This window comes from Rhinolophus sinicus, chromosome 18 (assembly GCF_057876585.1).
Source record: "Rhinolophus sinicus isolate RSI-liver-muscle chromosome 18, RSI-T2T, whole genome shotgun sequence".
NCBI classification, from domain to species: Eukaryota; Metazoa; Chordata; class Mammalia; order Chiroptera; family Rhinolophidae; genus Rhinolophus; species Rhinolophus sinicus.
In genome coordinates, this window is record NC_142518.1 from 112,712,200 (window position 1) to 112,724,700 (window position 12,501).

A 12,501-nucleotide genomic window follows, 5' to 3' on the forward strand; every position below is an offset into this window, starting at 1 on the left:
AGATTCAACAGAATCCCTGTTGAAATTCCATCCATACAGAAATTGAAAATCTGATCCCCAATTCATAGGGAATTACAAGGGGCCTCAAATAGCCAAAACAATGTTGAAAAACAAGAAAAAAATGTATTTCAAAAATTACTATTAAGCTACATTAATCAAAAAAGTGTGGTACTAGTATATTGGATATACAGACCAATGGAAAAGAATTGAGAGTCCAGGAGTAAACCCATACATTGGCAAGGGTTCCAAGCCCATTCAATGACAAAAGAACAGTCTCTTTGACAAACAGTGCTGGGACAACTGGATTTCTACAGGCAAAATATGAAGTCAAAATAAATAAGCGGCCTAAATGATTTTAAGAGTTAAAATCATAAAACTCTTAGAAGAAAACATAGGAGTAAATCTTAATGACCTTGAATTTGGCAAAGGATTTTTAGTGATGGCACCAAAAGCACAAGCAACAAAAGAAAAAATAGATATATTGGACTTGATAAAAAATAAAAACTTGTGTGCATAAAAGGACATAATCAAGAATAAAAAGAAATCCACAGAATATGAGAATATATTTGTAAAGAATAAAAAGAAATCCACAAAATGGGAGAATATATTTGTAAATAATGTCTTATAAGTGTTTAATATCCAAAATATATAAAGATCTAAAACAAGCAACCGAATTAAAAAATAGACAGAGTCAAATAGAAATTTATCCAAAGAAGATATACAAATGGCCCATAAGCACATGAAAAGATGCTCAGCATCATTACTCATTAGGGACATGCAAATCAAAACCACAATGACATACCAATTCACACCTATTAGAATGGCTTATAGAATGGCTTTTTATTTTTATTTTTTAATTTCTAAATATGTTTAATTTTTTTCAATTACAGTTCACATTATGTTAGTTTCAGGTAATATTGTCATAACTATATAATGTCAGATGGCTACTAGAGTTACCGGGTTGATCACTTCATAATTCATATAACTGTCTAATCACTATGTTGTACCTGAAACTCAAATGGCTTTAAAAAATAAAAAAAAAATAAAAAAATAAATGTTGGTGAGGATGTTTAGGACTTGGTATCCTTGAGCATTATTGCTAGAAATGTAAAATGGTATAAGATATTGAGTAATACAGTTTGGCCATTCCTTAAATAGCTAAACATAGAACTACCATATAACCCAACTATTCCACTCCTAGTTATGTACCTGAAAGTGTGGAAGCAGGGATTCAAATAGATACTTGTACACCAATGTTCATTACTCACAACCGTCCAAAGGTGGAAACAATCCAAGTGTCCATCAATAGATGAATGGATACAGTATGTACATTCAATGGAGTATTGTTCAACCATAAAAAGGAATGAAGTTCTGATACATGCTACAATAGAAATGAACATTGAAAACATTATGCTAAGTGCAATAAACCAGACACAAATGGAAAAAATATTGCATGATTCCACTTAGATGAAATATATAGGCTAAGCAAACTCATAGACAGAAAGTATAATTGAGATTACCAGAGGCTGCGGCAAGAGTGATTGAGGGAGACGTTGCTTTACGGATACAGAGCTCCTGTTTGGGGTGATAAAAAGGTCTTAGGATTAGATAGAGGTGATGGTTTCACATTGTAAATGTGATCGGTGCCACTGAATTGCATATTAAAAATGGTTAAAATAGCAAAATTTTATGTTTTATATTTTACTACAGTTTTTAAAATTAATAATTCAGTGTACCAAAACCAATTGAATTATGTATTTTAAATAGGTTAAGTATATGCTATGTTAGTTATATTTCAATAAAACTGTTAGGAAAATGACAGACCCTCCATAAGTCTGGGTCCTTAAAGGACAGAGAAGAATCTTCACACTCCCCACCACTGATTGGAGTTTACTAGAGTGAGTAATAAACCTTTGATCTTTAATAATTACTAAATTTTTAGCATTTATCTGTTAGAGGAACTAAATGAAGCAATACCAGATAAGCTACACTTTCCAAGAGGTTAATAAAAGAGAGCATCAGCCGGCTACTAAAGATTCCAGCCATTCTATGCCTTTGCTTGCCCTTTTTTGCCTTAGTAAATGCCTTACAGCCCCATTTGGAATGATCTCATCTACCAAAACCCAACTCTCTGCTGGATACCAGAGATCTGAAAGGCCTCATTGGTGGTGGTGGTGGTGGGGCGTACCTGACATGAGTGCTGGCCATTCTACTCAAAATCTGGGTTTTGGGGGTACGGCAATGGATTTTTGGAGCCTCTGCTACTTTATATGCAGCACTGGGATGGTGACAGATGCCATATCTGTTTTATAGGGTGGACTAAAGATCAAAGTGATAGAAAATACACTGTAGTGATACAAATCCCTGTTTCCAGGGTCAAGGCGACCTAGCTTTAATGTACATCTCTACCACTGTGACAAGCCATGTGACCTCAGGAAACTAAGTGGGCTTGAATTTTCTTGTCAATCAGATCGGAGATAATGCTACGTACATCAAAGATCTGTTAAGATTAAATGAGCTGACCAAATGAATAAAGGAACATCTCAAATCAATGGGGAAAAGCTGGCCTTTTCAATGGGTCATGCTGGATAACTGGATAGCCATGTGAAAAACAATAAAATATGGTCCATTTCTCACACTATGCACCAGAATACATTCTAAATGGATAGAAGATTTCAAATATAAAAAAATGAAAACCTACTGAAAAAATGCATAGGTGAATTCCGTTTTATTCTGGGTGTAGAGAAATCTTTCTTAACTATACTCAAAGTCCAAAACAATAAGGGAAAGATAGATTAATTTACTTCCATAAAACATGTTTAAAAAGTTTTACAGGGTAAAAGATTCATAAGCAAAATCAAAGGACTAATGACAAACTGGGGTAAATATGATGCATCTTATATCACAGAATAAAGATTAATATTCCTAATATATAGAACTGGTAATTTTTTTTTAGAAAGCAACACTATAGAACACTAAACCCACACTTCATAGAAAAAGAAACATTAATGGGTCTTAACCAGATGAAAGATACTCAATCTCACTCATAATGAGGGAAATGAAATATAAAACTATATTGAAGTATCATTTTTAACCTATTAGATTGGCAAAAATCCAAAAGTTTGAAAGCATGCTCTGTTGGTAAGACTGTGGGGAACAGGTATATTGTTGGAGGTGATATACAGCAGTACAGACCTTGTAGAGGGAAATTTGGCAATATCTAACAAAATTACATAAGCATTCACTGTTTAACCCAGCAATCATATCTTTAGAAATCTATCCCACATTACAACGACAAAAATACGAAAAGGTACATGCATGAGTGTAGGGAGCAGGCTGTGAGCTGACAAGGGCCTTGCAGCCTGCAAGGTCATTCCCATGGGAAGCTTTGCCTCAACATCTTCCCAGAAAGTACAAGGTAACACTAATGCAGCCACAGACATACAAACTTGCCAATACACAAAACAGAATGTTCTACTGATACCTGCTTGTTCTGCTAATACTTGTTTGTATAGACAACTGCTCTAAGACTGTATATAAACTGTGTGTGAAATAAAGACTGTGCCACTGCTCTGCCATCCGTGGTCGGTGGACCTCCCAATTGCAGCTTTCCTGTCTCTGCGTCTTTTCTCAATCTCCTCGCCCCTCGCCCTCAGGACGAGCCCTCCTGGCTGTGCGGGCACATGAGGTTACTCACTGCAGCACTATTTGTAATAGCAAAATTGTCCATCAAGAGGAGACTGGTTGAATAAACTGTGGGAGATATATGATGGAGTATTTTGCAGATGTAAAAAGAAATGAGGGCTATCTATACATAATACAATGGAATGATCTCCTGGACATATTGTTAAGTGGAAAAACTAAAGTAGAGAAGAGCATGTTATCATTTATCTTAAAAGTAGGGGTAATCTTGGTTCAAGTATATATACACATACACTCACATATACCTGCTTATATTACAAAAGGAAAAAAAGAACGATATACCATAAAACTAAGCATTTAAAACATGGTCAGGAGGGGAATTACCTACAAGGGGAAGGAAGGAATAGGTTAGATGCTATGAGGATAGAAGTTAGAATTTTTGAATATGCTTTGTTTTATAAATTTGACTTTGGAAGAATGTAAGTATTTCACATAATTATAAAATAATACCAAATTGAAATAAAGCCATCCACAAAAATTAAATGAAACAAAATAATATAAAACGAATGAGAGAATCAATCTCTCTCTCTCTCTCTCTCTCTCTCTCTCTCTCTCTCTCTCTCTCTCTGTAACATGCTGTCATCATGCCTGGCACATAGTAAGTCCTCAATGAACATTAGGCATTGTTCTCATAGGAGGCAATTTGTTTTTAAATTATCAAGAGTATTGGAATTAGAGGCCAGGACCTGAGCCTGACTCCTCACTTGTTCACTTGCTGGAGAAGAGAACAATGGGAACTAACTGCTTGCATTTTTGAGAATCAAACATGTGTCAGGCACTTCTCTTTATTTTACTCATTAGTTCATTATTTCAGAAAATAATTATTGAGCAACTATTCTGGATGTTGTGACTAAATAATTGAGTCAATCAGACCAAAATTCCTGCCCTCATGAACTTACATTCTTATTTACTCTTTGTAAAACTCTATAAGTTACGCATTATCATCTATGTTTGAAAATAAGCAAACTGAGGTACAAATGGTTATGTCACAGCAAGTGGCCCAGCCTGGGAAGCCTCTTCCTTGAGGCCCTGAGACTCCGCATCCACAACCAGAGACACCAGGTTGTAGGGGGTACCAGCAAGGAAGATCAACAAATGCCCAGCCCAAGAAGCTTCTTTGTCCTATGAGTCTGAGACTCTAATCCCACACTTAGAGACAGGTGACTATGGTGCACTGGCAAGGAGCATCCTACCACAACAAGCAGTCTGGGCTGGGAAGTACACTTCCTCTCCACAACTCAGAGACTTCCTTCCAATTCAATTTAGATGCACCAGTGACCTGGCCCAGGACAATTCCTTCCACCCCTCAGGCAGCACCAGCACACAGGAGTGAGAGCCATGGCAGCACCAGATAAACCACACAGATCCAAATCATACCACAAAGGTCCTAAAAATTGTCATTAGAACCACACTCAAAATAGTAGGCCAGAACCTGTGTACTAAACCTAAACAGGTGACTGCCTGCTAAAATAAAAGATTTAAATAGAATCCTGAATCACCTAAAATAATTGACAAAATGTCTAAGATATAAAAATAAAAATCTCCTGTCATAACAAGAATCAGGAAAATAACAACATGAATGAGAAAAGGCAATCAACTGACAGCAACACTTAGATGAACAATATGTTTAAATCACGTGACAAATATTTTAAAGCAGCCATCATAAAATGTTTCAAAAACCAATTACAACTTATCTTGAAACAAGATAAATTAGAAAATCTCAGCAAAAAAATAGAAGTTACAAGGATATACAATTTCAGATCGAAATTATAAAAATAAAATAAAACAAATAAAAAAAATTCACTCAAAGGGCTCAACAGTAGAGAGGAGATGACAGATGACAGAATCAGTGAACTTGAGGACAGAACAATAGAATCTATCCAGTCTGAACAACAGTGAGAAAATAGATTGAAAATAAAATGAATAAAGCCATATGGAGCTGTGGGATAATAATAAAAGATCAAATATTTATATCGTCAGAGTCTCACTAAAAGAAAAAGAAAAGAATATATCTCTGAAAATTTTTTCAAAGAAATAAAGGCTGAAAATTTCACAGTTTGCCAAAGGCCTACAGACACAAGAGGATGAGCAAATCCCAAGTAGAATAAATTCAAAGAAATGTAAACCAATATACATTATAATGAAACTTATGAAAACCAAAGGCAATGAAACAATTATTGGAAATAGCCAGAAAGAAATGACATTACCTAAAGACAACACCAATTAAAATGACAGTGGGTTTCTATCTGAAGGGATAGAAATCAGAAGGAAGTGGCCAACATTTTTGAAATACTAATAAAAAAAAGAATTGTCACAAGTGCAAATTCTATATCCGGTGAAATTATACTTCAGAGATGAACAGGAAATAAAGACATTCTAAGGCAAAGGAAAACTAAAGGAATTTTTTCGTAATAGAGATCTATCCTTTAGCAATGGCTAAAGAGAGATTTTCAAACAGAAAGAGCATTACAAACAGAAAAGAAATGATAAAAGGATGAAAGAACTTTGGAGCATCAAGAAGGAATACAAGACACTGGGATAGTAAAAATAATGGGCTATATTTAACAAACTGTCCTCATGAGTTTTATAAATCATGTTTAATGATTAAAAGAAAAATCACCACATTATCTGATAATCAAGAGAATAGTATTTAAAAGTGCAGAAAGTAAAGAAACATTAATGGAAGTAAAGTTCTCAAAATGGTAAAATGTTGCTATCAGCGAAGTGTGAAGGCACATGTATGTGTGTATTGTAATACCCAGAATGACCTCTAAGAAAACTATACAAAACCACTACAAATAAGTCAAGATGGAACCCTAAAAAAATGTTCAAGTAACCTGCAGGAAGGCAAGAAAAGACAAACAGAGGAACAAGAAATGGAAAACAAACAACAATAATAATAAAATAGCAGACATAAGCTCTAACATATCAATAATAGCCTTAAATATACAAGGTCTAAGTAACAAAGGCAGAGTTTTGCATATTGGATAAAAATAAACACTCCCAAATTGTCCTCAATAATTATTTTGTGAATAAATGGATGAATCATTTCTTAACAAATTAAAAAGGAACAAATTATCATGAAAAACTCAACAACAACAACAAAAAACAGACAATCCAATTAAAAAATTGGCAGAGCACCTGAAGAGACATTTTGCCAAAGAGGACATACAGATGGCTAATAGACATATGAAAAGATGCTCAACATCACTAATCCTCAGAGAAATGCAAATAAAAACCACAATGAGATATCACCTCACCCCAGTTAGAATGGCTATCATCAACAAGACAAATAGTAACAAGTGTGGGAGAGGCTGTGGAGAAAAAGGAACCCTCATACACTGTTGGTGGTAATGCAAATTGGTGTAGCCGCTATGGAAGGCAGTGTGGAGGTTCCTCAAAAATTTACGAATAGAATTACCATATGACCCAGCAATCCCTCTCCTGGGTATCTACCCAAAAAAATCTGAAAACATTTATCCATAAAGACACGTGGGCTCCAATGTTCATTGCAGGTTTGTTTACGGTGGCCAAGACATGGAAACAACCGAAGTGTCCTTTGATAATTGGATAAAGAAGTTGTGGTATATATACACAATGAAATACTATTCTGCCATAAGAAAAGATGAAATAGTGCCATTTACAACAACATAGATGGATCTTGAGATTATTATGCTAAACAAAATAAGTCAGACAGAAAAAGTCGAGAACCATATGATTTCACTGATATGCCGGATATAAAACTGAAAGCAACAAAAGAACAAGACAAAGAAAGAAAGAAACAAAAACTCATAGACACAGACAATAGTTTAGTGGTTACCAGAGGGTAAGGGGGGAGGGGGATGGTAGATGAGGGTAAACAGGATCAAATATATGGTGATGGAAGGAGAACTGACTCTGGGTGGTGAACACAATGTGATATATAGATGATGTATTACAGAATTGTACACCTAAAACCTATGTAACTTTACTAACCATTGTCACCTCAATAAAGTTTAATTAAAAAAAGAAAAAACACAGAAAAACTATATTGAGAATCCCCTTTCCTAATTTGGAGGCAAAATAAATTCTTCTAAAAAATCAAAGCCCTAAAAATTCTTTTGCTAGTAACTGGTTTTATACCCAGAAAAACACTGATTTTTTAAAAAATTATTTTCAGGTGTACAAACCAATGTAATAGCTAGACTTTTATACCCCTCATAAAGTGGCAACCCCTTGATCTTCTTAATCAATTTTACCAAGCTAGTACAATTATGATACAAAGTTTGATGCTGATAGTGCTATAATAGTATTTATTTATTATAAACAAAATATTAATTTATAAAACATAGAGTCTATTTAACTCAAAACTACAATAAAAAATGGTTTATCCTGGTATTATAAGATATGTTAATTTTTGAAATGTATTAATAGATGTCATTAAATTAATATGTCAAAAGGAAAATGTATGAAATAGTCAAAAGATGATAAAATAAAATTCAAAATCATTTCTGATTTAAAAAAATCTTATATATTATATGAAATATTCTAACAATACTCTGGATTCTGCTATGTCTCTCTACCCTTACATGAGTGAAGAAGGAACAATAAACAATGAATAAAACAGAAAAACAAGCAATGAGAAACAGTTCACAAAATTGGAAATGCAAATAGACAAACACAAAAATATTGGGAGTTTTCCCTATTAAAGGGTGAAAAATTTTTCATAAAGTTCTCATAAATTAGTAATTAAATGTTACCGAGGGAGGCATAAAATTAATGATGACAAAAACATGCATTTATTCACTTGTGGTTAGGCTTTTGGGATATAAGAATTCCATGCACTATTGAAAATAAATGTAATTATAATAGAAAGTAGTAAAAAACAGAAGTACTATCTGATAATATATTTCAAGAATCGTAAAATTGTATACATAATTTAGCTTGGTAATTATACTTCTAGAAATATGTCCTGAGGAAATAGTGTTGATTTTTTTTTTAATTTTTATTTTATTAAATTTATTGGGGTGACAATTCATGAGTGTACTTTTATTTATTTTTTTCCTGCTGTATATTTATTTATTTAAATTTTTAAATTAGTTTCAGGTGTACAAAACAACATAATGATTAGACATTTTCACCCCTCATAAAATGATAACCTCTGCAAGTCTACTCCTCCTCTGACATCGTATATAGCTTTTACAATACCAGTTATGAGTGTACTTTTTTATTTTTTATTTTATTTTACTAAATTTATGGGGTGACAATTGTTAGTAAAATTACATAGATTTCAGGTGTACAATTCTGTATTACATCATCTATAAATCCCATTGTGTGTTCATCACCCAGAGTCAGTTCTCCTTCCATCACCATATATTCGATCCCCCTTACCCTCATCAAGTAACTATAAAAACAAGGCTGTGTCAGATGTTGTTATCTGCTTATCCTAAAGTCATTGCCCATTTTTTTTTCTCTTACTAACAGAACATTGATTTCATTCTGGGTGGCAAGGTGACCAGCCTCAACAACTGATTCTTGATTGGTCTTAATTGCAATCCCATTTCCATTTGGCAGGTATTGATTCCCTAGCCTCCTTCCTAGCAGTGTAAAAATACTTACAGCACCCATAAGACATAAGGGGAAGTTTGCTGGGAGCTTCTACGAAAATATTTCTTCCCTAATATAAGTCAAGCTACTTTATTCCTGTCCCTTATTCCTGACTTTGACTATGGTGTAAAGATGTGATGCTTTGAGTTGTGACAACCAAGAGGCCACTAACATGAGGACAAAACAGCAAGGTGCCCAAGACAATGGATAAAAAGAGCCTGGGCCCTTGATGAAGTTGTTGATATTCCCAATCAACCACAAGGCTCCCTCCCTCCAGATTTCATTACATACATACATGTGTTTATGGTACAAGCTGTTTTATGTTACTTTTAACTTAGTACACCCCAATTGAGTCAGTGATGAACTAATTTGCCCACAGCAAAGCTAGAACTCAAATTTGTGTGTATCTGGCTCATATTTACTTTTACTGAACCACTGAGATTTTGAGCAAGTCACAAATCTTCTTTGAGTCTTAGTTTTCTCATCTAAAACCTATGGGACTGATAATACCTTCTTGGTGGGACTGAGAGTCAAATGAGATAATGCACATGAAAGCTCTTTATGAGGTACAGAGTGCGAGACAAATACAAGCTGTTTATATAAAAAGCTTTTGAACGAACACGGTATTGCAATTTTCTTGGAGCTTTTTAGTGATGCTGAAATAAATGGCAATCACAGAGGTGCTTAGACAAATGTACATTTCCTCATGAGCTACTTTTTGAGAGTTTGGTAACAGCAGTTTGACAGATAGACCTATTTCCTCCCTTGGAGAAATTCAGATTGGAAATATGGACAGCTTTACAGGTAACAACCATGTACATGACAGGATCATTTCTAAGAGATTGTTTTTATGGGAGTGGTACGACTTTTCATCACAAAGATCAATGTGATATTTAATTTAGATTTTGTCAAGGCAAGCAGCTTATTCCTCAGGTCCACCCTAATGTCCAGCATGACCTAACATCTGAGATCTTTCCTTGGTCCTGGGATCCCTTATCAGCCTCATGGATACCCCACTGTGGTACAGAATGCTATGTGTAAAGAGTTCAAATTAGAGCTAGTGCTTGTATCTGTTGAGATCTCTGAGTCTCAGTCTCTTCATCTGCGAAATAGGGAGGTGGGAAGGAGGTAGGCTAAATAATTGCTATATTTTCTTTCAGCCAGAGGATTAAGTCACTCTTCTGCCCCAAACCTTCTAACGGGTTCCTGGTGGACTTAGAAAAAAATTAAAAATTCTCATCATAGACTTCAAGATGGTACATGGTTTGTCCCACACCTCCCTCTGTGATCTCACTGTGTACTACCTTCCCTCTCGCTCACCACACATTGGCTGCACTAACCTTCTTCCTCTTCCTCGAACATGCCTAGTTCATTCTCACCTTGGGACTCTGCATGAGTTGTATCCTTTCCCCAGAAGGCACCTCCTTAGAGAGGCCTTCTCCGGCTACCATATCTAAGGTTGCCACCCAGTTACTCTGTTATCAGATCACCCTAATTTAATTTTCATCACACCTCCATATCTAAGTCCTTCATTTATCTATGTATATATCTCATTCAGTGTTTGTTTCCCTAATTAAAGGGTAAGATCAATGAGGGCAAAGGTTTTAGTCTGTTCTGCCATATGCACTGTGGCTGCAACCATGCCTGCCAGTTTGAAGGTGTTCAATAATGATGGCTGAATTAATGAATGACTATAGAAAATAAGATGTGCAGAAAACATCTGTTGGCTGTCTGCCCCCAGATTATCTGGCCCTAACCATAGCCAAAATTTAACATACATCCCCAGATTCTGGGACCAACAGGGACCTCCATCTTTGCAAGCCAGGGCTAAGCATAAAGTGCCTGCCTTGCCAGTCATTTTGTTCTGACCCTTACCACTAATTGAGATTCTAGACCTTCCACAGTTCCCCATCCTTTAATTCTCCCTTGAACACTTCCTCAGTGGCCCAGTCCCTCTAGGACAGAGTCCACACCTAAGCCTTCTTAGTTCTTCTCTCTTTCCCATTCCCAATACCTGATATCTAGTTCCTGAACCCCAAGTGGGTGGGCCCTGCTTTATTTGACAGATTTCTCTAATGCCAAATAGTCTTCTTAGGCATCTGCACTCCACATCTCCTCTTGAGATACCCCATTATCTCATGGAACCCTCCTCTAATCCTGATCTTGCCAGGCTGACTTCTTGCTGGTGCTGTGACTGCTACTGTCACAATCTTTGGATTCCGTGTTTTGCCTGCAGAACAGGATTAGCCACAAGTAGAGCTGATTCTCCTAATCTTGGACCCTCTCAATTGCCAGGATGGTTCCTAAGATGTAACAGAAAAAACTCTCCTGACCAGGGAAACTTACCTTGGAGAGCTCCTGTCCAGGCCCACACAGTTGGCAGGTGACACACCGTCCCCATTGGTCCCAGTATTCATTTTCTTTGCACTCCATGAAGGAAGGGCTGTGGGTACAGAATACAAAAAACTGGAGCTAGTGAAAAGAAATTGCAAGGTAAGTAGTAGCTTCCATGTCTCGTGGTGTATGTGCCTTGGCCTCAATCTGGTGTCTGGCTCTGAGTTAGAGGGGTTGAGAAAATCAACCTAAAATAGCTAATGATTATATAGTCCTGACCATGTGCCAGGAACTTTTTAAAATGTTTTACATGTAATCATTAATTAAATCCTTAAATCAATGATAGCTGGGATTATTATTATCCCCAGTTTGTATATGAGGAAACTGAGGCAGAGAGGCCAAGGAATTCGCCAAAGTTCACACAGTTAGTCGCTATATCACTTGGTGAACTGGAAAGAGAATAAGAGAAGAAGCTGCCTTCTACTTAGGGGAGTAGAGAATAACGACAATTTCTCACATATGGCCAGCTAGTAACAGTTTAGAAAGCACTTTCACATCCAATATTATTTGTTCCAGACAACATTCATGTGAGGAAAGCAGTATAGGGATTATCATCTTTCTTTTGTGGCTGAGAAAGCTGAAGCATGGTTCTCTATTGCCAAAAGTGTCTTAAGTACCTTTAAGGATCACTAACTGCTCTTCTTCTGTCCTATGCAGAGTGGAAGGGGAGTATGAATAAATGTCCTGGTGCACTAAGATGTAGTAGAGGAGAGGAAACACTACTCAGATAACAGCTCTTGGAATACAGACAGCATAGGGCAGTAGCACTAGCATTGGTCTGAGATATGAGTTCCAATCCTGGCTATAGGGTAAACAATC

The 12,501-nt window shown here is 35.9% G+C and overlaps 1 protein-coding gene across 3 annotated transcripts in view; it reads right to left on the reverse strand.

The window, feature by feature from the left end:
• The window catches only part of EDA2R (ectodysplasin A2 receptor), a 49,369-nt gene that overhangs the window by 16,408 nt on the left and 20,460 nt on the right, over positions 1-12,501 (reverse strand). For all 3 annotated transcript variants that reach the window (XM_088794832.1, XM_019718930.3, XM_088794831.1), the window contains exon 3: positions 11,635-11,731. In XM_088794832.1, the coding sequence (XP_088650958.1) occupies positions 11,635-11,721 (87 nt within the window). In that variant the 5' untranslated portion in view covers positions 11,722-11,731. The remainder of the gene's footprint in view (positions 1-11,634; positions 11,732-12,501) is intronic.